General features: G+C 48.8%; 1 protein-coding gene across 6 annotated transcripts in view; it reads right to left on the bottom strand.

Moving 5' to 3' along the window:
* The window catches only part of SRGAP3 (SLIT-ROBO Rho GTPase activating protein 3), a 274,178-nt gene that overhangs the window by 74,445 nt on the left and 174,191 nt on the right, over positions 1 to 25,542 (bottom strand). For all 6 annotated transcript variants that reach the window (XR_014232057.1, XM_082344358.1, XM_082344359.1 and 3 more), the window contains exons 4-7: positions 20,348 to 20,410; positions 7,156 to 7,341; positions 2,526 to 2,654; positions 810 to 1,031 (exon numbers count right to left, since the gene is read on the bottom strand). Coding sequence is in view for 5 of the 6 variants with exons in the window: in XM_082344358.1 (XP_082200484.1) it covers positions 810 to 1,031; positions 2,526 to 2,654; positions 7,156 to 7,341; positions 20,348 to 20,410 (600 nt within the window). In the remaining variant the exon portion in view is untranslated. The remainder of the gene's footprint in view (positions 1 to 809; positions 1,032 to 2,525; positions 2,655 to 7,155; positions 7,342 to 20,347; positions 20,411 to 25,542) is intronic.

The following is a 25,542-nucleotide window of genomic DNA, read 5'->3' as shown; positions in this document are numbered from 1 at the left end:
GCAAATGCCATCGTTAAAGGTGCCTCCTGGTCCCTCCCTGCTAAGCAGGTGCAGCGACAGCCCAGCTGAGCTCCCACTGGGATCCAGAGGCTGGCTGGGTCCCCCTGACTCTCATGTGCCTGGGTGGAGGGAACGGGGCCACTAGGAGAAAGTTCTGGGCACATGTCCCTGTGGTAGAGATGGTGGAGACGGGGAGGCAGATATGACACCTGGTGGCTGTCTCCGTTGGTTTCAGGGACTGGGGCCTGAGCCCTGGAGAGAGGGAGGAATGACATGGAAAAGCTCAAGGAGCTATTTTCATAAGAAGTTGTGTGAAACTCAGGTAACTAGTGTGCTGCTTAGGGGCTAGTGAAGAGTGCCTTCTCCCATTTTTTTTTCCAGAACATAATGAGGATGTCAGCAGCACAAGCCCTGAAGAAAACTGGGTTGGCTGGTACTCCAAGGGCTCACGGCACTGGAGCACAGGTCCGAGTGGCTCTGCTGAGGCCCCGCCTTCGGTGATTCGAGGCCATCCATCCGAGGGGAGAACGTGAGACGACTGTCTGTGTGCAGATGTGGGACTCCCTTGGGGTCTTCTAGACATAGCTGCGAGGGATTTCATAGGAAGCTAAGGTCTCGCAATTCTGCAGGTAGGGGGCTTGAGCCACCAAGATTAGGGTATTAGTGGTAAACTCCTCAGCTGGGGAAGCCCATGCACCAAGAACTTGACCCCAGGCCTCTCAGCGACGTTCTCCTCCCACCGATGCTCTGGGAGCCCATGGGAGACAGACGGAAGCAACCTCAAACATGGGCTCCTGGGAGAAGCCTACCTCGTCCCCCATGTGGGGCTGGAACTCAAACTTGAGGGGGGGACAGAAGACCTGGTTGCACATGTCCATGACTGTGTGCTTGTCACTTCGGGAATCCAGGTTGTCCACCGCGTTCTCGATGACGTCCAGCCCCTCGTGGCGAGAGGTCTCCAGGTTGTACTCGGCTGAGAGGTAGGTCCGGAAGGTGCGGGCCAGGCTGGCGTGAAAGCCCAAATCACAGCACTTGGAGAGAAGCACACACAGAAGGTGCAGGTGAGGGTGGAGACATGGGGGTGGGGCCGTCACAGTGACTTACAATTACCTCCTATTCCAGGGTCAAACCTTTCATGCTGGAGGCCCTCATGCACGTTGGAATCTTACCACACAAGTCACGGCAAAGCCCTCGGAGGGAGCGGGGGACTGCGATCTGGGCAATGGCAATGCTCCTCGCGGCTCCCCAAACTCACTGCCTTCTTTCTCATCTCCAGGCCTTCACACACGCATTCCCTCTGCCCGAAGACTCTTCCTCTCTCCTCCTGCCTAAATACTCTTCCTTTGGTTTCAGTTTAGAGGTCACTTCCTCCAGGAAGCCTTCCTTGATGTTCTCCCCACTCAGAGTTCACACCAGGTGTCCCTCATCCAGGTGTCCACAACTCCCTCCACCTCTCTCACGGTAACACCCACTGCTTGGCATTGCGTTTGCCTTTAATGTATCAGGGTTATGCAGGCAGAGCTCCATGAGGACAGACCCACTGGCTCTTATCCACTGTTGTACCTCAAGACCTAGAGCTGGTAGGCACTCAATAAAAATTTGGTAAACAAAAAGATGAAAGGGCTGTGTGAAAAAGAAAGCTGAAAGGTCGGAAAGAGGAGGCGTCTGGCCTCCGGGCATTTGGACGGCAGGGCCAGGCAGCTCCCTCTCCTGGGGGTGGTGATAATGGCGATAATGGGTCCCCTCTGCAGCCAAGGGAAGAGCGGTGACCCTCTGACTTCCTGATGGGATACACCAAGGCCAGAGGAAAAGGACACACCCACCCTCAAGGAAGCCTGACCGAGCATCTGCTGGGCCGGATCCCTGTCTGCATGAAGACATGCGAAGCAGCCCCAGCTCCGTCACAGACGACGCAGGAGCCTCCCCGAAGGCGCCACTCACAGAATTCTTTCCCGAAGCCTCATTGTCCTGCCAGTGTGTCCTGCACAGCTGGTGCTCAGGAGTCAGTGTTCCATTTTCCTCTTGCTTAAACTGCCTGATTTCTCCCAACATAACATCCCCAAGTAAAGCTGACCTGTATAATTTTGTCTCATTCATTATTTTCTTCTGTATGTGCATGTGTGTCTAGTGGACTGGACCCAGGGATGTTAAACAGATAAGCATCTTTACCACCCTGGGAAGTTCCCCAGGGCATGAACTGTGTATGATCACCCCTGTAACCCCAAACCCAGTAAAAGACCTGGTGTAGAGGAGGGCGCTTGGAAAGTGCACGCTGAATTACAACCGCCCAGCCCAAGTGTGCAAGGGCCGCCAGAGGCCCACTCCCACCCATGGAGGTAGAAGCCACAAGGTGATACTCCTCTCCCAGGCCCCAAAGGCTCCCTGTGCTTCCCCTCCATCAGGGCTCCAGGGGCCATTGGCCGCCCCACATGTCAGCTAAGGACAAGGGCCAGCCCTCCCTCAGCTGATGACTCGCACCAGGCGGTGCAGGACCCTGTTCAACCCCAGACTCCCCAGGAGCTCACGTCGATGAGGTCGGAGACATCGTGGATGTAGTATTTGCTTATAGCTGCGTTGGTGGCCGCCAGATTCAGCAAGTAGTCGTTCCGGGCCTTGGTGCATTTCAGCTTGTTCTCAGAATACTTTGCCTGCCTCTGGAGGAAGGAAAGAGTGGATGTGAGAGCAGAGCCACTGATGGGAGGGATTTGAGATTTTCTTTACGGTCATTGCCTGCGATCAGCTCCCCGCACGGCCCTGGAAAGCCTTACTCCATGGGCCAGGTGAGTAAGATCTGGACCCTGTACTCAAAAAGCTCACTTGACACTGCACATGTGCAGCCATCGTCAGCACTGTCGGGTAAGCAGTGGCCTTTTCCGGGGGTCTGCCAGAGCGGAGTGTAACTAAGACCTCCGGAGGCCCCTACTCAACACCCCCAGAGGCTGCCCAAACCCAGACGACGGCCTGCGAAGCCCTCCTGACCTGGCTCTTCCTCCACGTTCCTGTCATCCCCTCCTCTGCACGTCCTTTAAGAGGCCAAGTTCATTCCTGCCTCTAGACTCAGACCCATTCCCTCCGGCTGGCAGGCCATCCTTCCAGGTCCCTGAGTGGCCTGCTCCTCCACGTCATTCAGGTCCTTAGCCACGGTCACACAGTCGCATGGGCCTCTGACCACACAACCTTGTCTAAAATGTGTCCCCGGCATCTTGACCACCCCCTCCCCACATTCTGTCCTGCTCTATTTTTCCCATTCATTTAATCTTTGTTCAATTTTTAGTGATTATTTTCATTTTTATTTAATTTTTAAAAGACTTTTTTTAGAGCAGTTTTAGCTTCACAGCAAAACTGAGAGGAAGGTGCTGAGATTTCGTGCACACACCCCTACTTCCATACACACACTGCGTCCCCCAATATCAACACCCCGGGGCACCAAGTGGTACATTTGTTACAATTGATGGACCTATACTAACACATTGTAGTCACCCAGAGTCCACAGTTTACCTTAGGGTTCAGTCTTGGTGTTGTACATTCTGTGAATTTGAACAAATGTATAATGACATGTATCCATCATTATAGTATCAGAGCAGTTTCCCTGCCCTGAAAATCCTCTGTGCTCCACCTGTTCATCCCTGTCTCCCACCAAACCGCTGTAACCACTGACCTTTTTACTGTTCCATAGTTCTGCCTTTTCTAGAATGTCATATAGTTGGAATCGTACAGTATGTAGCCTTTCCAGATTGGTTTCTTTCACTTTGTAACATGCATTTAAGGTTCCTCCGTGTCTTTTCATGGCTTGACAGCTCATTTCTTTTTAGTGCTGAACAACATTCCATTGTCTGGATGGACCACAGTTACTTAGCCACTCACCTACTGAAGGACATCTTGGTTGCTCAATTTTTTTCATAAGTACTTTTCACCACCCCAAATTATATTTTTTACCTCTTTGATTACTTGCTGATTTTCAGGGTCCCCTGCTAGAAAGTAAGCTCTGTGAAGTCAGGGACTTAATGGTCCCTGTTCATGACTGAGCCTACAAGACCCAGAACAGTCCCTGCGTGGGCAGCATGAAGTGATTGTCACTGGCTGTCTGGATGTGCGTGGTGGGGAGAGGCGGGGTGGGCAGCCAGAGGTGCAGTCTTGGCTAGGAGCTGGACCGCCTCCCTGGGAAGCTGCTTCTGTTCTGGGCCATCCTGGGCAGGAAGCAGTAAAGAGTCCGTGGGTTGGAGAGCTGTCCCCTTGCCCCCTTCAGACAGATGAGTCCCACTGCTGAGGAGAGAGACGGCTCTCTTTAAAGAAACAGGGCTTCTTCCTACCTAGGCACTCTCAACCTTCCTTCCTCCAGATTGAGTTCTCTAGCTGTTCAGTAGAGATGCCCCCATTGTCAGCCTTTTAATTCTCTTCAGACATCTCCTCTGACCTTTCTCCAGGGTTCACTTATTCTGGGAATTTCTAGAAACAAACTTTGGGTTATACCCTGTACCAACCACACACCCAACCTCCACAGAGAGTTTTGAAATTCCTGGCCCATTTCCAGGGGGCTACTATAACCCTGAGACCATTTTCAGCCCTTCATGGACTCAGAAAATTTTATGCTTGGAAAGGATATTTGAAGATATCTTAGTTTAATTCAGCCATTTTATAGGCGAGGAAATGAAAACTGAAAAGAATTTGGTTGTCCAAGAGCCAAATGGCCAATTAGCATACAACTCTGAACTAAAACTTAGTCTCCAGACCCCACTAACCAGTGCTTTCTCTACCTCTCTACATATCCCCTCTATAGCTACCCCCCTATGTTGTAGCTCTGTAATTCCCTGCCCGGTTATCTTATTTTTAAACATTCATTTCTAGTATATTCACAGACATATTGTACAACCATCACCACTATCTAAATGTAGAATATTTTCATCACCCCAAGAGAAACCCTGTACCCATTAGCAGTCACTCTCCATTCTTTTCTGCCCCAGCTCCTGGCAACCAATAATCTACTTTCTGTCTCTATGGATTTGTCTACTCTAGACATTTCAAATAAATGGAATCATGTAATATGTGGTCTTTCGTAACAGGTTTCTTTCACTTAGCCTACTGTTTCCAAGGTTCATCCATGCTGTAGTCTGTATTCATTCCTTTTCATGGCTGAATATTCCCTTACAGGGATTCACCATATTTTATTCATCAGTTGACAGACGTTTATTTATTTGGATTGTTTCTACCCTTTGGCTATTATGCATAATGCTGCTATGAACATTCGTGTGCAAATTTTTGTCTGGACATATGTTTAAATTTCTCTTGGGTGGATACCTAGGAGTGGAACTGCTGAGTCATATGGTAACTCTATGTTTAACATTTTGAGGAACTTCCAGACTATTTTCCAAAGTGGCTGCATCATTTTACATTCCCTCCAGCAATGTATGACGGTTCCAATTTTTCTACATCCTCACCGACACTTGTGATTATCTGACTTTTTTATCTTAGCCATCATGGTGGGTGTGAAGTGGTACCTCACGGTGGTTTTGATTTGCATTTCCTTAATAACTAATGATGCTGAGCATCTTTTCATGTACTTATTGGCCACTCATATATGTTCTTCAGAGATATGTCTATTCAATTCCTTTGCCCATTTTTTAACTGGGTCTCTACCTGGTTATTGTGGAGCATATTTTTCTTTGCCTTTGGAAATTACCCTGAAATTTTATTTTATTTGCCTTTGGTTACTTTGCCAGCTTACCCAGGTCCTGTTGGATTATGTTCCCACTCAATCTCCTATAATTTTTAAGAGCTGTAGGATCATATAATCATAGAATTAGTCTCATAGAAGCCCAAATAAACATCTGATGCAATGTTTGGCAAATAGAAAGAGCTCAGGAAATGTTTGCTGATGGCATGGAATGAATGAATGCAAAGAATTCAACAAGAATATCATAGCTTTTTAAGAAGAAAGGAACCTTATTAGTAACCCAATCTAGGATGACAAAAAGCAGCACGCACACTGCCCCTCTAAATTCCTTGATCGAGGCAGACATCATTAATTGATCACAGCACTGTCTTTAACTAAAGGCTCGAGAGGGCTCACAATCCTCAGCATAGGGCTCTGGGCAGCCACTATCAATTGATCAGAGTTGACATGAGAAAGGAGATTTGTTTGCCATCACTGTCAATTTTTAAAATTGAAGGTCAGGGACTTCCCCGGTGGCGCAGTGGTTAAGAATCCGCCTGCCAATGCAGGGGACATGGGTTCAAGACCTGATCCGGGAAGATCCCATATGCCGTGGAGCAACTAAGCCCGTGTGCCCCAACTACTGAGCCTGCGCTCTAGAGCCCACAAGCCACAACTACTGAGCCTGTGTGCCACAACTACTGAAGCCCGTGTACCTAGAGCCCATGCTCCACAACAAGAGAAGCAACCGCAATGAGAAGCCCGCGCACCGCAACGGAGAGTAGCCCCCACTTGCCGCAACTAGAGAAAGCCCGCGCGCCACTCGCTGCAACTAGAGAAAGCCCGTGCGTAGCAACAAACACCCAAAGCAGCCAAAAACAAATTAATTAATTAATTAATTAAAAAATAAATAAATAAATAAAATAATATTGAAGGTCAGAGAGTTGCTGTACATGTGGCATCTTCGAAACTCAGCCTGACTCCAAAACTAGCACTTTCACCATGCCCTACCAAAGCACTTTTCCATCACCAACACACAAGGATTCTAACTGGCCCGGCTTTGGCTTGGCGATGGCAATTTCTTCAGGATGGTTCTTTACCTGGTTCCCAGGTGCTGGCTGGTACGCCAGCACTGTTCCCTCTTGTTGGGACATACGAAGTCCCAATCAGCCCCCCAGCCACTAAACTGACGTCCAGGGCAGGCCCCACCCCCACTAATGCCTGGTGATTCTTGCCAGAATGTGCTCGCTGGGCGAGTCTCATCGCAGTTCAGCTGTCTTGCCAGCTGAGTGCCTCTCCTGTTGTTGACCCTCACCTGAGGCCTAACAAGTGTGAGCAGAGGTATGGCCAGCCCTGCCTCCACCATGACACTGACCTCCAAGACAGCAGACGCTGGCAGCATTATTCCACCCCTAGTCCCTCAGGGTGCAGAGGGGGAGGCTGAGGCTGTGGAGAGCCTGGCCCTCCCCTTCCTTCCCACCCCGATACCCGGGGCCTTCACTCGCCTTCTCCTTCATCTTCTCAATCTTCTTCACGGAGCTACGGCGCTGGGGCCGGTCCTCGTGCCGGAGCAGGTTCATGCTGAGGTCTCCCGACTTGTTGAACTGCTTCTCCTCCTGCTTCTCGGCCTCCTTCAGCTTGCTTTCTGCACTGATGCTCTCCGCATGGTACATGTGGTAGGTTTTCATGACCTGGAGACACACGAGTGCGGGAAATAACAGGCTGTTATGGCCCAGCAAGGGTGGTCCTAGCGCTGGCAGCCCCCTTCCAAGTTCTGTGTTCCGGTCAGCTCTGTCCCTGCCCTCTTCCCACGACATGCTCTGAAATCCCACAGCCCTTTACTTTTGCACAAACTGTCTGAGGACTGGAAATGATGATCAGCAGCAGCAGCAGTTTCATCATCATCATCATCAACAACATCATTAAGTGCTTACTAAGTGCCAGGAATGGACCAGTAAAGAGGAAATTTAAAAGGGCCACCACAGGCCCCGGGCATTTTGGGGCTCTCAGAGGTGATATGGTGAACATGGCCTTCCTCAGCTGCCCTCTCCAGCCCTGCCAGCTGTGTCTCTTGTGTCCTACTCCCTTCCCACAGTGTCGCTGGAAAAGGCCCTCCTCAGGTACCCGCGGGATTTCCATGGGAACATCCTTCTTACACACAAATCATTATCTCAGCTGTTTCCTTAAGTAAAATTGGCCTGTAAATGGCTCTGTTCCCCAAAGGAATATTATTGGGTAACCTAATAGATATTCTATGCTTTCAGAAATAAACTCGTCCTTGGCTATAAAATGAATTCTTATAAAGAAAATTGCATTTTGCTACTCTACTTCCACATTAAGAGTTGGATATTGTTATATCAAGGGAATTTTTGAGTCAGAAGGAATCCTATACATCATCTAATCCAACCACCAAATTTTACAAATAGGGAAACTAAGGCCCAGGAGGACAGAGTGACTTATCCAAGATCATACAGTGTTATCAGTGTAGTTCCCAGACTTTACATCCATGTGATCATCATCACAATCAAGATATAGAACACTCCTATCACACCAAAAAGACCCCTCTTGCCCCCTTCCAGTCGATCCCCACCCCTTACCCCAGCCACAGGCAATCACCAATTTGCTTTCTGTCTCTGTAGATTGTTTTTGTGTGTTCCAGAACTTCATGTACATGGACCCATAGAGTATAAACTCTTTTACACCTACCCTTGCTCACTCAGCATCATTTTTTTGAGATTCTCCCATGCTGTTGCATGTATCAGAAGTTCTTTTTTACTGCTGAGTAGTATTCCCTTGTATGGCTATACCACAATTTGTTTATCTGTTCACGTGTTGATCGTTATTGGGGTTGTTTGCAGTTTTTGGCTCTTATGAATAAAGCTGCTAGGAATGTCCATGTACAATTCTTTATGTGGACATATGTTTTCATTGCTCTTGGGTAAATACCTAGGAGTGGAATGGAGGGTCATATAGTAAGTGTATATCTAACCACATTAAAAATCTGGTCTCAGACTTTTAATTCTACCCTATCATACCGGTTCCTTAATTCATTACCATTTGTTCAGCAGATGTGAGTATTTGGGGCAGCCTTAGAGCAAGCTGGGCCAGGCCCATACCAACAGTATTCTATCTCCCAGTCCCCAACTAGGAGTACACTTCCCCTTGCAATATCAAGTTTATGACCATCTTTCTATGCTAAGAAACACAAGAAATTTCTGGGATTCATAGTTCCTGAGCCTTGTTGGTCCTCTTCTCCTATTGTTTGGATAATTACAGCAGCTAATGGAGCAGAAGCTTCCCCCTCGGGATGGGATGTGCTTCTGACTAGCCAGGCCCTTTAAGTCAAGGAACTCAGAATGAATTACTGGCCAATGTTATAACCTTATTCACTGTCATTTAAAGTCCTGCAAAGTGAGACTTTTAAATGAGGACTTCCTCTGTGATTCTTACTGTGAAATCACAGCATTGATCTGTTGTTAAGAAAGTCCCCTTTGTCATATGTCAGGAGTCAGTGGGGGCAACATCTATCGTAGAGCATGTCAGGTAAGAATATGGCCTCTGGCCCAAATGTCTGGGCTGAATCCTGATGCTGCCACTTACCAGCTGTGTGACCTTGGGCAAGTCACATAACCTCTCTGACATCTGCTCCCTCATCTATAAAATGGAGATGATAATGGCACCTACCTCATAGGTTTTTCGTGAGGACTCAATAAGTTAATTTTTTATAAGGTGCTAAAAGCAATACCAACCACGCAGTAAAAGCCATGTAAGCATTAGCTGCTACCATCACCACCACCATCGACATCCCTGATTTGGGCTGAGGGTTTGAAAATCTTGAACTTACTCACTTGACTTCAGGAAAATGCTCACAAACTCTAAAAAACATTAGTTCATGTGAAAAAAAATTATTCTACACCATGTTTCTCCCTCCTTTCATCCTGAAAACCTCCCCACATTTCAAAACAATAAATGAAAAACTGCAATCAACTTTTCTTCTTGGGTCTTGGTGGAAAGACTTCTTCTCGGCATCCCACCCATCTCTGCTCATCTGCAGTTGCCCTAAAGCCTCTAGAGATGCTCTTCTTGCTGATTTCATCCACTCCTTATGCCAATACCTCTAAGTTTCTTTCTAAACAACTCAATGGACCAGAAAGTGTGTTGGATCAATGTGTTCTCGACATCTAGTGGCCAGAAGGGATGACTGCAGGTTTACAGATAACCAAAGCAGTTGCCTACTTTCAACCATCTTTAAGCCATGGCTCCTGGAACATAACGCAGCTCAGAGTCAGGAAGCCGGCTGAAGGCTGTCTTCGGGCCTCTTTCCCATTCTTGAACCTTTCCTCTACACCTCCACATTCACAGACACCACTGGTTTCTTTGCTCCTCCCCCTCTATGTGATCCAACTGGTAATTCCTGATCCCAAGAATAATGGTGAACTTGATCACCTGGTGTCACTTACGTCAGACAGCTGCCACAAAAGAGTTTACCTAGGGGCATCTCTGAAGTGAGTCTAACTATTTATGCCCAGAATCCTCTAGATGTTTCCTTTATTTAATTACCTGAAACATGGGCTTCAGGATGAAAGGCCCTTAGCTCAATAGTCTAGAACAGCCTGCTCAGTATTGCCAGTCCAGGAGATGAATAATATTTTAAAATTATCTATTACTTCAGAGTTTGCAAACCTCTCTTTTCATTATCAGCAAGGAGCATTTCAATTAATGTTTACTCCAATCCTGGGAGGCAGCATGATAACAATAATAACAACGATAGCAGCTAACACTTACTGACCACTTACTACACGCCGGGCCTAGTTCTAAGCACTTCACAAATATTAACTCACTTATTTCTCACAAAAACCCTGTGACACAGACTATATCATCTCTGCTTTACCAAAGAGGAAACCACGAAATAGGGATGAAAGGATCCTCTGCCCCACAGGGACTCAGGAGACCCGGTTTTGAAACTTGACCTTCCCACCACTTGCTGGATGACTGTGGCAGAGGCTTGACCTCTCTGTGCTGCCTGGCAAAGGCCAGAGAGGGGGGGCTAGTAAAGAACTCAGTAAGCTGTGACTGTAGAGTGATGGGCTGACAGCAGTGCTGGGGCGGGGAAGGGAGCCAAAGTGGATGCAGGAGCTCAGCTGAGGCCAAGTCACTGGGACCTGGTCTTCAACCCGGGATCTCCGGAGGGGCCCTCAGAGGCACCCACCCAGCTTACTGCCAGATGGGCGTTCTCTTTCCAGCCCTCAAGACCCTATCAGGGAGAGCCTTTCAGAAGAAGTCCAGCACAGGCTAAGAAGCACTACGTAGGAACATGGAAGTGAGACCACTATTCTTGGCCCCAAATCAGTTTCATAGGTTCTCAGAGGCCCTCCAGAAACTTTGGTGCATTAACCTGTCATTGAAAGAAACTAAGGCCCAGAAATAGCAAGCATGTGGCCTAAGTCACACAGCAAGCCAGATGGCCGGGCCTTCCAAGCTGTGGACATTGCCTTTTCTGGTGATCATGCTGCCTTTGCTGTGTACACTTTGCCTTTTGCATCTTCCCAAACCCTCAGATCACGAAAACAGGAAAGTACTATCTGTACAGCTCTTCAGATCTGCATTTAAATGCAAAAGAAGGCAAAGGCAATCTGGAAGTTAACAGCATTAATACAGGGACATGCTGGGGCAGGAAAAGGATCAGTTTTTAGAAAATGGGTTCTCAACAATGCAGTCCATGTACACTTCCTCCAGCCCACAGGAAGGGCCATCCCTAGGCCACACAACAGTTGTGTATGAGGTGAGACCCTGGGCCAGGACATGACAAAGACACCCTTGAAGGAAAAGAAAAGTACCCAAACTTCAGTCTGACCACTCACACTCTGTGTGGTCTACGTCCTCCGTAGAACTTATAATCACTGTCTTATTCCTTTTGCACGTTTATAAACTGTCTCACCCAACTAGAGTGCAAAGTCCATGAGGGCCAGGACCTTGTCCATGATCATAATCCCTGTATAAGAGCAGAGACTGGCACCCAGCAAGTAACAATATATATTTGCATGAATGAGTGAACGACAGCTGGCTGGCTGGCTGGATAAATGGGTGGGTGGATAGGTGGGTGGGTGGGTGGGTGGATGGATGGATAGATAAGTGGGTGGGTGGGTGGATGGATGGGATGGAGGCAGGATAAAACAGGGGAGGTAGATTCTATTGCCTTTGCTCTGGTGAGTATATTTGGGGGTAGGGCAACAGCTACACCTTCAATCATTTAATATTTATTGAACAGTTCATTATGTGCTAGTTACTGCACTCGGTGCTATAACAGGAAACACTACAATGTAGAAGACAGATATGGTCTCTGCCCTCACAGAATACACACCTTAGTAGGGACACAGACAGTTATACAAGTGATTATCACAGGGTGTGATAAGTGCGATGATGAGGGGGGTACAGGGTGCTAAAGGAAGGCTTCCTGAGGAAGTGATATCTAAACTGAACCTTGAAGGAAGAGCAGCTATTCGCTGGGTGAACAGGGGCTGGGGTGGGGATGGATTATTCCAGACAAAGGAAGCAGTGTCAGCATTAAGCCCAGTAGAAGCAGGAGCCAAACAGGTTTGAGGAACAGCTTACAGGTAGAAGAACATCAGGTGTTTGTTTGCAAACCAGCCAATGGAGCCACTTTCTTCTCCTCCCTGAGCTCCTACCCCTCAGCAGACATCTGTCGTTTCTCTCTGCCTAGGATCATCCAGTCCTCCTCCTTCTGGAACATCTTCCTGATTTTCTTTGAGGAAATCCCCCAAATTCCGCTCCACCATCCTCAGTCCATGTGGTTCATGGGAAACTGACACTACCCTCCAATCCCTGGGTGCGGGGCAGCAGACCCAGGCCTGACCTATCAGTATGCATGATGTTAATCTGGCCACAGCGATGGGACCCCAGCCAGGCCAATTAGAGACAGCCCTGGGCCTCCGCTGGAAACACCAGGAAGGGAGTGTTCACTTTCCACTAGGGGGCGCTGAGCTGATAGGAAGTGAGCTTGGGGGGGTGGGGGAGGGTGGGGAAGAGGGATGGACTTGGGCCAACTTTGTCACCACAGGGGAGAAGCTTCCTGCAGAGGAAAACACCATCAAATAAGGGAGGGGAGGGTGGAGGGGAGGGAGGGAAAGGAAAGGCAGACAGAAGGAAGAAGGAAAAGGGAGGGACTAGGATAAAACGGAGGAGACGCAGTTCTACTGCCTCTGATCTGGTGAGTGTATTGGCGGGGGGAGCAGCTACACCTTCAATCATTAAATATTTATTGAACAGTTTATTACGTGCAGGTACAATATACCAGGTGCTCCCAACAGTACTGCGTGGAAGGCAGATAGGGCCTCTGCCCTCAGATTACTCACTCTACTGGGGAGATAGACAATGAAACAAGTGTGTCAGCCTCCGAGATTCAATAAATTGACATTTTTACATATGTCAGGTTTTCCTGGCTTTCCGTCTCTTGCTACTGAATGAGTCCCAAAAGGCAGACTTCCTTCCCCGCTAGCCTCCCCACTACCCAGGATCAATCCTGGTCTCCACTGGCCACACTTAGTGCCTGACTCACAAACACTGACCGGCTGAACAGGGGCTACTCCCCGTACCCCGGCTTCCTGCTTCTCTGCCTTGCTCTCCACCTGGGAAAATCCATTGTCATTCAGCTCCAAATCCAATGCCATCTCTTCTCCGTTCACACCGTGTCCATATCCCCACTGACACTTGTCACATGGCGTAGCCACATCCCATCCTCTCGACACACTGATGATCAGTAAATGTCTGCTGAGTGAGTGAAGGAATGTCTACGCAGGAGAGATGAGGAGGGGGAGGAGGTTGTCTAGAAGGAAACCTTGTTCCCCCCATTCTTCTTAGGACCACCGCCATCCCTAGATGACACTGGGCATACGCCCTGGCCAGCAGCTGTGACAGTCCAGCAGGGCCTGCCTTGCCCCGAGTCAGAGACGTGCCCTAGTCTCCCTCCCTGGGCGGCGTGGCAGGAAGATACAAGCCTGAGAGGAGCCTCAGAGTTCCTCTAGCTTTGTGCCTTCATCCTGCAGATGGGGAAATCGAGGACCAGAGCCCAGCTAACTGGCACTGCGTCAGTGTTTCCCAAAGTGTGCGACGGAAACCGCTTGTGTTAGTGAGGTGATTTCAGGTGTTACACCTTTTCAGTTCTCTTGGAATCTTTCTGAGTATATCGGGAGGAAAAACTCAGTTTGGTGCTCTCATGTCTAATGCCTGCTTTGAAGGCACTGGCAGGAATTAACCCTGTTTTTTCTTCATTTAGCTTATGGAACCTTTCTATTTATACCAAGTTGTTTTTCATTTGCTGATGTGAAGTATCATTTCCTTCCAAAATAAATATATATAAGTAATTTATATGTGTATGTTTATGTCAATAGTTGAATGTATTTATGTAAGTAGCTTTTGGGAGTAGACTTGGAGCAGGCTCCGCCACTCCCCCGCTGGGTGACCTTGGGCTGCTTACCCAGTCTCTCTGTGCCTCGCACCCCTCATCTCTAAAATGGGGTGGTAATACTACCACCTACCTCAAAAGTGAACCGAGGATGAAATGAATTCAGACGCTGGGCATTTAGACCAGTGCCCAGCATGTGATAAGCACCATATAAAAGTGGAGGCTCTAATTATTAGTGATATGAAACAATCTCCAAAACATAACCACAAAAGCAAGATGCAGAACAGTAGGCCCAGTTGTTGCCACTTGTGCGGGATATGTGTGTCCATGTATGCTTAGTGATGAATTAAATCCCTCTGCAAGGAGCCACCAGCTGAACTAGAAACTAGTAACCGGGCTTGTACGGGAGGAGGGGGAGAGGTGGGCAGCAGGAGACATACTTCTCACTGTGTATCTTTTTGTACTGTTTAACTATCGGTTTTTTTAAAAAAATGCATGCATTATCTATTTCTAACTTTAAATATTCAACAATTTTTTAAAAAGGAAAGTCTCTCTGGCTCGAGTATGTAACATGTGTAATAGATGGCAAGCCTGGAGGATCGGAGAGCAATCAGGAGGTGGCTGAACTTTTTTAGGCAAAATATTCTCAGAGCTCGGGCTGGCCTAGTGGCATTGTAGGGTAGAGGAGAGAGGGAAGATTTAGAAGTATAAATGAAAAATATTTATGCTTCACCCTTTCATAAAACACACAATGATTTAACACTGACGTTCACCAGGCACTGTGCTATACTCTATGCCACTCACTCTTAGAATCCAGAGAGATGAGGTGGTGACACTCCCATATTCTAGGGAGCTAAGGCTCAGAGGGTGTAACAAGTGACAGGACCTTGAACCCAGGTCCATCTGGCTCTAAAACCTGTGCTCTTTCCAGTATACAAGGCTGCCTACCCATGAATTAATTATGACTGGGAGAGGTTTTTTTTACAAAGGAGTCAATTTAAAGAAAATTATTAAGTAAATGGCACAGGGCCCAGTGACATGATGAAACCTCAGTGTTTATATCTCAGTGATGACAGATGTCAGTCCAGGAAGACACACAGTGAGCCTGGGATGGAGCTGGGGCCAGAACCCATGTTGCTGGGTCCCGTCTCAGGCTCTCTCCGCCACTGCATCCCTGAGAGTGGTCATCAAGAGGGAGACACCTTTGCAAAAATTTGCCTGGGGGCCCAGAGTTGATTTCATACCCCCGAGCCCAGTGCACAATCAAGTCAAAGCTGGAGTAAGTAAAAGGTAGAGCCCATTCATTACTCCAACTGGTGTCTACCTGTCACCAGCAGCAGTTGGTGTGGATGCTCCTCAGGCCCCCTGCACGTCACCCTGAACCAAGTCTCAGGGGCCCCACTAGCAGTGCTGGGCTTGGAAGACAGGCCCAGCAGCCCTGCCTGGGAGAGCCTGGAGCAGGGCTACTGAGCCCAGCGGAGGGGCCAGGTGGCGGATGCTACAATGTTTGTCAGTGCAAAGCACAACAGGTGCATTTCATGATCTAGAACTATATTGAAAATCTGAACGTATTTTTAGCTGAACAATGAAAACAGAGTGCTTTGTTATTGTTTTGTTTTGGTTTTGCTTCTTCTGGAGCAAAGACTGGCACACTGGCCCACATTCTCACCCTCTGCCCTTCTTTCCTCTCAGGCCAATACATGATGATCAAGAGCTATATATTGTGTCAGGCCGATGGGAGTCTAGGGAAAAATACGTGAGGTGTGATGTGTGTAGGGTGTGTGTGTGTAAGCACTGGCATGTTTTAGAAAGGAGGGCACCTCAAGGTGATGAGGACTGGGCAGAGGGAAGCCTTGTTGAGTGAATGAATGAATGAACCAATGAACAAATGAACCTACAAAATGCCCAGCCCCGCCGTCTTCTCTGTGTCCTTCCTGTCCCAGGGGGAGACAAGCCTTTTCCCTAAAGTAGGAGACGGGTGGCAGTAAGCATTCATCTCTATCATCATTATGCCTAGTACCACCTCCTCTATAAAACATTGAAAGAAAAAACGTGGGGCTTACTGGACAGTCCTTTCTCTACATCATTTCCTCTTTAGTCCCCGTGGTCATGACTCTGGGGATGGGGGAGGAGGGAGCATCTAAAGGCTTGCATAACAAGGCATGGTAACCAGAAAGTGCTCAAAGCAAATCTCCAGTAAGGAAGCGTGGGATTGGGGTCCAGAGCGCCCTCAGTAACTGGGTGCTGTGGTGGACTGTTTGCAAAGACGGCCACAGTAGTTGACCGATGGCCTCAGGGATGCCCCTTTGCATCGTCACTTTGCAAGCAGTTTACTTCTCCATCCCACAACTCTGGGCTTGGCTGTGTGACTTGATTTGGGGAATGAGATATTAGCAAATGTGACACAAACAAAGGCTTGAAACCCCACTGGGGTTTTCCCATTTGGGACTCTTTTTTTGAATGGCCAGGAAACTGTAGCCACATCAGTGGCCCCAGTTGAACCCAGCCCAAATCACCAACCCACAGAATCACAAGCGAATAAAATGGTTGTCGTTTTCAGCCACTGAGTTTTGACAGAACTTGTTATGCAGCAGTTGATAACTGATACAAAGGCCTTAAGCCAGGCTTTACTTCTTTGTGCCTCAGTTTCTCTATCTGTAAAATGTGTGTCAGTTAAATAATGTGTATAAAGTATCTAACACAGTGTGAGATACATTCTGGCCATGGTTGTTATTATTATCCTTGTTTTGAGGTCCAAAGATGATATTTGACTTGGCCAAGCTGGGAGGTGGTGCAGCAAGAATTCAAACCCACCTCCCTCTGTAATTGGTTTGCTCTGCCATGATCCTATGTTGTCTCTCCTGCTCAGAATTCCCTTTCTCTTCCTCTGTCCCCCTCTGCTTTGTTAATTCCTACCCACCCAAAGGCACCAGGCCCAGAACTCACCTTTGATCACAGTAGCCCGCCTGGGGCCAGCCCTTTTCTGAACCCTCAGTCAATCTCTCGCACATGCACAAAGCCCACCCCTCATTTCTTCACTCAGTGAATATGTATTGATTGCCTACTGTGTGCCAGCACTGCCCTACGGGGACAGCTGTAGAGAACCTGGCTCAACTCCCCCAGGCTCACAGTCTAGGTGTCCTCCCTCCGAGTCCAGGTATCCAGCACATGCTAGGCTCTGTCTTAGGCGGTGATATCATCAGTTCACAAGTTTACTCTCATTTCCCTGCGCAGATTCTAAACTCCTTGCAGGCAAAACCAGTTTCTTTCACTTATTCATAGATCCTTCCCTCCCTAGGAACACCAAGGATGGTGTTCTAGTACCCTGGGAACACCAAGGATGTACAAGACACTTCAAAGACCAACTCTTGAAATGTTCACAGCCGGCTGCTATGCCTCCTGTGGTGCTAAGTCCACAGAAGGCAGCCCCAAATATCTGAATTTAAATGAATTTCTGGGCAACTACTGAAAACTCAGTGCAGGCAGGGAATGACCCGGTGGGGGGCAGGGGGTGCTGTTGGCACCACCGTGTTCTCACTTTTCTGCAGCACATGGCAAAAGGAGAGAGTGGGGAGGGGCTGGCCCTTCCTCCCCCACCAGCTCCAAGGCCATTGCCAGGCTGCTGGGAGATGGCAAGCAGGGACCAGCCTGCCTGCCTGGCCTGCGTGTCTAAGGCCAGTGTCACTTCTGTCCAGCCACCCTGCCCCGTGGCCAGCAGGGACACCCGTGTGTGGGCACCAGCGTCATCCTCCTGGTCCCTGACCCGCCTGCCCTATCCAGCCTACAAACTGGAGAAAGCTTCTATTGCCAGCCCACACATTTCACTGAGAGCTGAAGTGACTTGCCCAAGACAAAACAGCTGGATTCAAACTGAGTCCTTGGGCCCTAAGCGCAGTGCTTCTCACCAAGATCTGACTCCAGGGAGTGTACGTGCCAACAGAAGAGATAGGGTGGAGACATTCAAGATAACATAAGGGGTTTTTAAAGACTGTCAAAGGAATTTGAGGCCCAGAGGTGACGGCTTGCTTAAGGTGGTGGAGTTTGGTGTGGGTTTGAAAACTGAGTATGACTCAGACAAGCAGAGGAGGAAAGAGGGCGGCTGTAGGCCAGGGGATCTACAGGGGTAAACGAGCCAACGGGGGAGAAATTTGGGGTGAACGGAGAGCAGCCAGGAGGGGAGCCCAGCTGGAGCCCAGAGGAAAGCTTAGAGACCTGGGTGGGAGTGGCTGGGGTCCCAGATGTGGACCCAGTTGCTGGAACACTGTGGAGGTGAAGTGCCTGAGGAACATGAAAAGGTCCTCAACGGGGGAACAAACCCTCTGCAGAATTCTGAGGAGAAACATCTCATCTGGTTCCCCGCCTTGCCCCTTTACCACCCGGCTTCTCCACCGGGTGCTAAAGCGGGAACACGGTCCACTTCACACTCGCCAGGGAGGTGGAGATAGCAGTGGTGATGGGACCATGGGAACTTCTGATATGCTGCGCCTCTTGGTCCTCTTTGTCCTGGGCGTGCTTACATATCTGATCCCCTTTAATTCTCACAAGGGGGTGTAAAAAGCAGGTATTATTATTTCTATTTATCAACTGTATTTGAATCCAGGTCTCCAGCTCCAGAGTCTGTGCTGTAAACCACAAGGTGATTTCCCCACAGTCCCATCTGACTCAAAGTCATATGTTTTCTCCAGCAGCAGTGCTTCCTTTACCCTAAGCAACAGTCCATTAAAAAACTGTCAGGGTGCGAGTTTTTCTCCTTAACTTGGAATCACAGAAATGTGCGTTTCGGGCTTCCCTGGTGGCGCAGTGGTTGAGAGTCTGCCTGCCAATGCGGGGGACGCGGGTTCGAGCCCTGGTCTGGGAAGATCCCACATGCCGTGGAGCGGCTGGGCCCGTGAGCCACAATTGCTGAGCCTGCGTGACTGGAGCCTGTGCTCCGCAAGAGAGGCCGCGATAAGGAGAGGCCCGCGCACCGCGATGAGGAGTGGCCCCCGCTTGCCGCAACTGGGGAAAGCCCTCACACGGAAACGAAGACCCAACACAGCCATAAATAAATAAATAAATAAATAAATTAAAAAAAAAAAACAAACAAAAAAACCTATTCTTAAAAAAAAAAAAATGTGCGTTTCAACTTTTATAGATTAATCTCTAGGAACTCTCACCCCCATTTTACTGATTGGGAGACTGAGGCCCAGAAGATCGAATGCCTGGCCCAAAGTCCCATAGCTGGTTGGAGTCTGAGGCAGGACTTCCAACCTGAAGTACAGGCTCTTGGGCAAAGGCTCTTGGCCCCTGAGAGGTCTACCACCTGCTGGTTACACAGAACATGGACTTAGAAAGATAACAATACCAAAGAGAGGGGCCTCTCACAACCTGCTCTTCTTCCCCTCATACCAGAGATTTTCAAATATAATTTTAGCAGCAGAATCCTCCCCTTTGAATGAGAAGCTTTATAAGGAATCTCCACATACTTAAAACATAACAGTTTTTCTCTGGCCTGATTGCCTTAGGGGTGGTGGGCCTGTAGTTCTGTCTGCTGGGCCTGCCCACCCTGCTCCCCCAGGCTGTCACTGGGCCTCTCCTCACTCCTCCCCATGGAAGCCCATGGCTCCTCAAAGCACAGGCTGTAACTTCCCTCACGATAACCAGTGTGCTTGTGTTCCCCATCCACTCACCTTCTGAGTGGGGTGTTAGATTCTAACACCCATCCCAAACCCAGTTAGATCTTGCCTCCATGCAGGGAACAAGGTCAGTTCTGGGCCAAATTGTGATGTTCTGAAATTATTCCCCTGAGACAGTGAGGCATGCTCATCCACCCTCCAACCCCTACCCTCTGCCCCTCACGTGACCCTCAGAAGAGTGCTCCATTTTGCAGATGAGAATACTGAGACCCAGACGAGCTACATGCCCGCCTCAGGTCCCACAGTCAGTAAGGAGCGGACCTCAGCTTCAGCCTGTCCTACCTGACCCACACTCTCCCCACTCCAGCTTTGCGGCTTCAGGTTTGGGAGGTAATACATTCCCACAGCTGACAGGTAATCTGGATCTCTGTGAACTTTTACAGATTAAACATGCCCGGGGCCCCTCCCCAAATGTACTGAATCAGAAGCTGGGGCTGTAAGTCATTACATCCCATCGTGATGACCCACTGTCACTCAGGCAAAAGACATAGCAAAAAGGCCCAGGGTCACCCCAGATCTCTGGTCAGCCACCCCCCTGTGCTGGGCGCAGAAGAAAGGGGGCCCAATCCCAAACAGCAGCGGAGCCTGAGCGAGACTTACCGTGTAGAGCTCATTGGTGACCTTCAGGAGCTCCTCGTGCATCTGCAGGCCAATCTCCTTGCTCTGGAATATGGAAGAACAAGCGTCAGAAGAGCAGAAGGGTGCTGGCTGCACTGACCAATTTCCTCTTCAACACAGAAAGGGCAGCAATGCTTGGGGTGGGATGGGAAGGGGTACAGAAAACAATATAAACTTCATTGACCCAGACCTGAATACCTCAACTCACATCCACAAAACAAATCCACAGAGAGAGGCTCCTTACAACAGGAATTCCTGGGCCATATAAGTTGGGGAACCCTACACATCCCCTCCCTACCTTGATGATTCACAGAAACACCATATTAAAGATTCTGAGAAGCCCCACAGCCAATCAGCCTGTTCAGCTTTCGGTAATTCTGGGTGTCTTCAGCTGATGTGACTAGAGTGTGTGTCCCTAGCTCAATACTCATTAACATCGCATGAGACTGGGGTTCCAAAGAACCCAGTTTGAGAAATAGTGATCTAGCCTCTCAATTCAGTGAGCAGCTCAGGTAAACAGACAGCCCACTGGCGCTTGAGGCAGGGGGTCTGCGTTCTTGCCTGGCTGCACTGCCGACTAGTCACATGGCCTTGGAACCTAAGTTATCACAACTATAAAATAAAAAACTTTAAAAAGCTCCTTGAACAAGATGAGGCGGGTTTTCTTACTGCAGAACTTTTCAGAGGCTTTCATGCCCTCACATGCATGGACTTTGGGGCTGTAGGGTGCAAGTTTAGCTGACCTCAATCCAAACAACGAAGTGACATACATATTTAGTATATTGAGGGACATGAGTCAGAAAACAATGGACAAATTATCTCCAGGTTCCCTCCAGCCTGAAGATTCCAGGATTCTGTTATTTTGCATATTATTATTATTATTACAGTCATCCCTCCATATCCATGTGTTCTGCAGCCAAGGATTCAACCAACAGCAGATAGAAAATATTTGAAAAAAAATTCCAGAGAGTTCCAAAAAGCAAAACTTGAATTTTCCCTGTACTCTACTGCCAACTATTTACATATAGCATTTACATTGTATTTGTAACTATTAACATAGTATTTACACTGTATTAGGTATTATAAGTAATCTAGAGATGATTTAAAGTATATGGGAGAATGTGCATAATTATATGCAAATACTATGCCATTTTATACAAGGGACTTGAGCATCGTTGGATTTTGGTACCCACGGGGCGGGGGGTGGGGTCCTGGAGCCAATCCCCCCCATATGGAGGGATGACTGTGTTATTATTATTATTTGGGGGGAGGGGAAATGCTCTCCCTGTTCGCCCAGGTCATCATATGAAACTTCTGTACTGACAGTGGGAGGCCTGCTCCTGGCCCCTGACAGCTGAGTCACCCTGTCCTCTCTCTCAGCTCCCTCAGCCTCAAGCATGGCCAGCGGCTGACTGGCCTTACTCTGACCCAGAGTAAGGTCAGAGCCCCCAGACTCTGAGGTCGCTGAGGAAGGCTCAGTACCAGACATGATGCCTTTCCAGGCTCTTCTCCTGGCCCACTGCCTTCCTCTCAGCTTCTGGGCCTGGATAGCCAAGAATCACCCGTGTGAAGGCAGACCCTACAGGAGATCTCTTAGATCTCCTAAGAGATAGCAAGAACTCCAGGGCAATTCCAGAGATCTGTTTAGACCTCCCTCCAGCTCTGGCGACTAAAGCAAGGGGACCCAATCCAAAAGCACAGTAGAATCTCGGCAGAACTTTCTGTGCAGAGCTCCGGGAGAATCTTCGGTCGCATCCTGGGCATCTACAGAGGTGCTCGATGAGCCCAAGGAGCTGTCCCCATCTCCTTCCATTCTCCCTGAGTCTCAGCCGGTACCTCAGTCTCACCTGTGGCCCCTCCCCCTGACATTTGCCTCGGACTCTCTGACACCCTCCAACGGCCTCCTCTTGGTCCTCGGTCTGGCCAACATCTCTGACACCCAAGATTCAGTTTCTCACATATTTGTTTTTATGATCCAACTTTTTTGATAGGTAATAAATGCACACGGTTAAAGGAACTCTAACAGTCAGTAAGGTAAAAAGTGAAAAGTAAGTGTCCTGGGCTCCCAGAACCCCACCCAGAGGCAAGTGCTATTAAGTCTCTTCTGATACCTTCCAGAAACAGTCGATGAATATACACACATACAGTTGGATAGTGTGGGTTTTTTTTTAACACAAATGAAAGTATTCTATACAAGCCTTTGTTTCTTGCTTTTGTCCACCTAACAATATAACTGAGAGATTGTTCCTTGACAGGACATGTAGCTCTTGCATCCTCTTTTTCTAATAGCTGCTTGGGGTTCCATACACCAGATGCATCACAACGAATTAACTAGCAGGTTGTCTCCAGTCTCTTAATATTCCAAACAATGAGGCAGTGAACATCACTGTACTCTGTCACCATGCACATGGGCAGGGACCCCTGTCAGATAAATTTCTAGAAGCACCTCTGCTCGGAAGAGTCCGGCCTCCTCAGCTCAGCCCCAGCCGGCTCCCCACGCACTGCTGACTTCAGCTCCCACTTCTCGGTGACCGGCAGCCATGTCATTCTCTCCACAGCCCCTTCCTGGGCTCCGTCCTGCATGACCTCAAAGACCCATATCTTCAGCTGTTGCAAAACAGTACAGTTTGGATGGCGCCTCATCACATCAAATTCAAATTATCCAAAACAAAGTTGTGACTTTTCCTCCATCTCCTCAAGTTCAGTCAACGGGATAATATCTTCCCAGACATGGCAACTGGAAATTTGGAGCTATTTTTGACACTTTTTAAAAAAATCCCCCATCCTCAATCCAACCTGTCACTGCACCCTGCCTTCGAACCGCCCAGTCCTTTATTTTCCGCAGCAGGCAATACCCGTTCCCTCCCCACTATCCATTCTTGCCCTTCCTGCTTCCTAACAGAGCCGTGAATTTGGCCCCGCTTTCATCCCTCCAGCCAAATTCTTTCCAGGACGTCGCTGACCCGCATCCCGACTCAAGATGGTAGATTCTGTATGTGCTGTTAGTCTGGGGGTGAGTATATGACAACTGCATGGAAGAGGACTTAGAAGGTTGAGGGGAATTTTAGCTTTCCTACTGAGTGCTAGCAAAAAAGCATGGAGCCCCAGTGGCTACCAGCAGGCCTCTAGGACCAGGAGAGGAAGCAGCCTTGGGTGGCAGAACGAGAAACCTAGCTGCTTATGACCTCCAGAGAACCTGGTTGAACTGAACCCACAGCCTGCCTCCCGGTGAACTTCTACTTCTGTGGATTTACTAGTTAAGCTACTTAAAGCTGGGTTTTCTGTCATTGGCAGCCCAAAGCAACCTAATGGATGCATTTCCCATCACCAGTCCCAGAGCAAGCAATGTCATCATTGTAGGACCCAGATTCGTGAAGCTGCCCCTCAACAAAGTCCTGACTCTGGTCCCCGATTCTGCACGCCCATCCCAATGTCACTTCCTAGAAACGCATTTTACTGTGTCCCTCTAAGGCTGCCTCAGTGCCTACGGGATCAAGACCCAGCTCTTTAGCTTGACTTTCAAGGCTCCATGCAACTGGCAGAGGCCTGGTTATGGGGTGGAGAGGGCTAAATTTCAGAGCCACAGAGACCGGGATTGGAGACAGGACTTTAAACCATTTTACCTCTCAGCATCTTCTCTTCCTCGCCTGTAAATTGAGTGCCCGTTACTGTCCTTCTTTGCATTTATAAAGGGAGGTGCAGTGATCTTGCTTGTTTACTTGTTTATTCATTTGTCATTTGTTTCCCCCACTTGAAGGTAAACCCCATGAGGGCAAAGAGACTTTCTGTCCGGTGGTAGACGCTCATATCCCCCAGCTGCTGGGACGGCTGGCAGCAGACAGCCCCCAGCTAAGAGAAAGCTTCAGGGATGGCATCAGACGATGTGGTGACAAGCCCTCCAAAGACTGACACCTCATCCAAAGATGGATCTATGTGGGGCATAGAGGCCGGTCTCTCCTGTCTCAACCTGGACAGCTCTAAAGGGTGTGCCCCCTTTACAACTCCCCGTAGGGCTGGCTAAGACCCTAAGTAAGCCTGCCTGCACTATAGCTTGGCTTCACTCTGCTTCCTCCCCCGCCCTCCCTAGGGGGTCGATCCCAAGTACACTCCCTAATCATTCTGCTAAGATGTTAAATTCAGGCCTCAGAGTCAGCTTCCCGGGGTACCAATCTGCAATGTCTCACTTCCCCACTCTTCCCGGCAAGCCGTAGAGCCTGTCGCATAGTGGGTGTTCATTAAGTATGTTTGTTGAGTGAACCTATGAATGAATCAAGTGACAGTTCCTCTAAGACTTAGTTTCCTTATCTGTAAAAGTGGGACGATGTCACAAGTGTCATGAAATCCCTGTAAGGATGAAAAAAGATGACGCACATGACAGCACTGGTATCATACCAGGCACAGGCAAAGAGCTTGGGAAACAGTGGTACAGGCTGAATCAATACCCACTGGATGCCAGGGGCAAGGCTAGGAAGTTGCCCAGAAAAGGGAATTCAAAGTTGAATTTTTTATTAACTCTTCCCAGTTTGGTGGGATCAAGGGTCAAGTACCAAATAATTCTAAGGCATGAGGCAGAAAAGGCTGCAAAAGAGTGAAAGAGGAGGCGATGTGGGAAGCAGGGATGAAGAGGCTGGAGGGAGCACCACCGGAGCCACCTGACCTTGCACGGATGGCCAGAGACGGCATTCTAGACAGGAGGCACAGCCTGAGCAAAGGCACGGAGGCCGGGAATAGGGGAAAATGTGGTTTGCTGAGAGAGAAGCACAGCAACAGAAGAGCAGAAGATACGCTTGGAAGGCAGGTTGGACCAGATCACGGAGGCTAGCGGAGTGCAGGCTTCAGTCAGAGTGCACCTGGGAGCCGCTGAAGGTTTTTGAGCAGCAGAGTGTGATGGCAGACTGTGCTTCTTCAGGAAGATGAAGCTGCGGTAGACGAGGGTGGATTGGATGGAGGCACCAGAGGGAGTTGGATGGAGTTCACCAGAGGGAACCTGCCTGAGTCTCTGCTCTCTCCCCCTCAGCACCAAGCCCAGGCAGGGCTGGCCACAGTGAGTGCTCAGCCAATAGAACTTCAAAGGACTAAAGGCATTTTATTTTTTATGGTTGGGTTTTGTTGGGAAGGGAAAGAGTCTCAACTACAGTTCCAGAAACTACTGAACCCAAACCGAACATTCCATCACG

Source organism: Balaenoptera borealis (assembly GCF_965194805.1).
Source record: "Balaenoptera borealis genome assembly, chromosome: 12".
NCBI classification, from domain to species: domain Eukaryota; kingdom Metazoa; phylum Chordata; class Mammalia; order Artiodactyla; family Balaenopteridae; genus Balaenoptera; species Balaenoptera borealis.
Note: the sequence above shows the minus strand (reverse complement) of the source record. Positions and strands in the feature narration are given on the sequence as shown.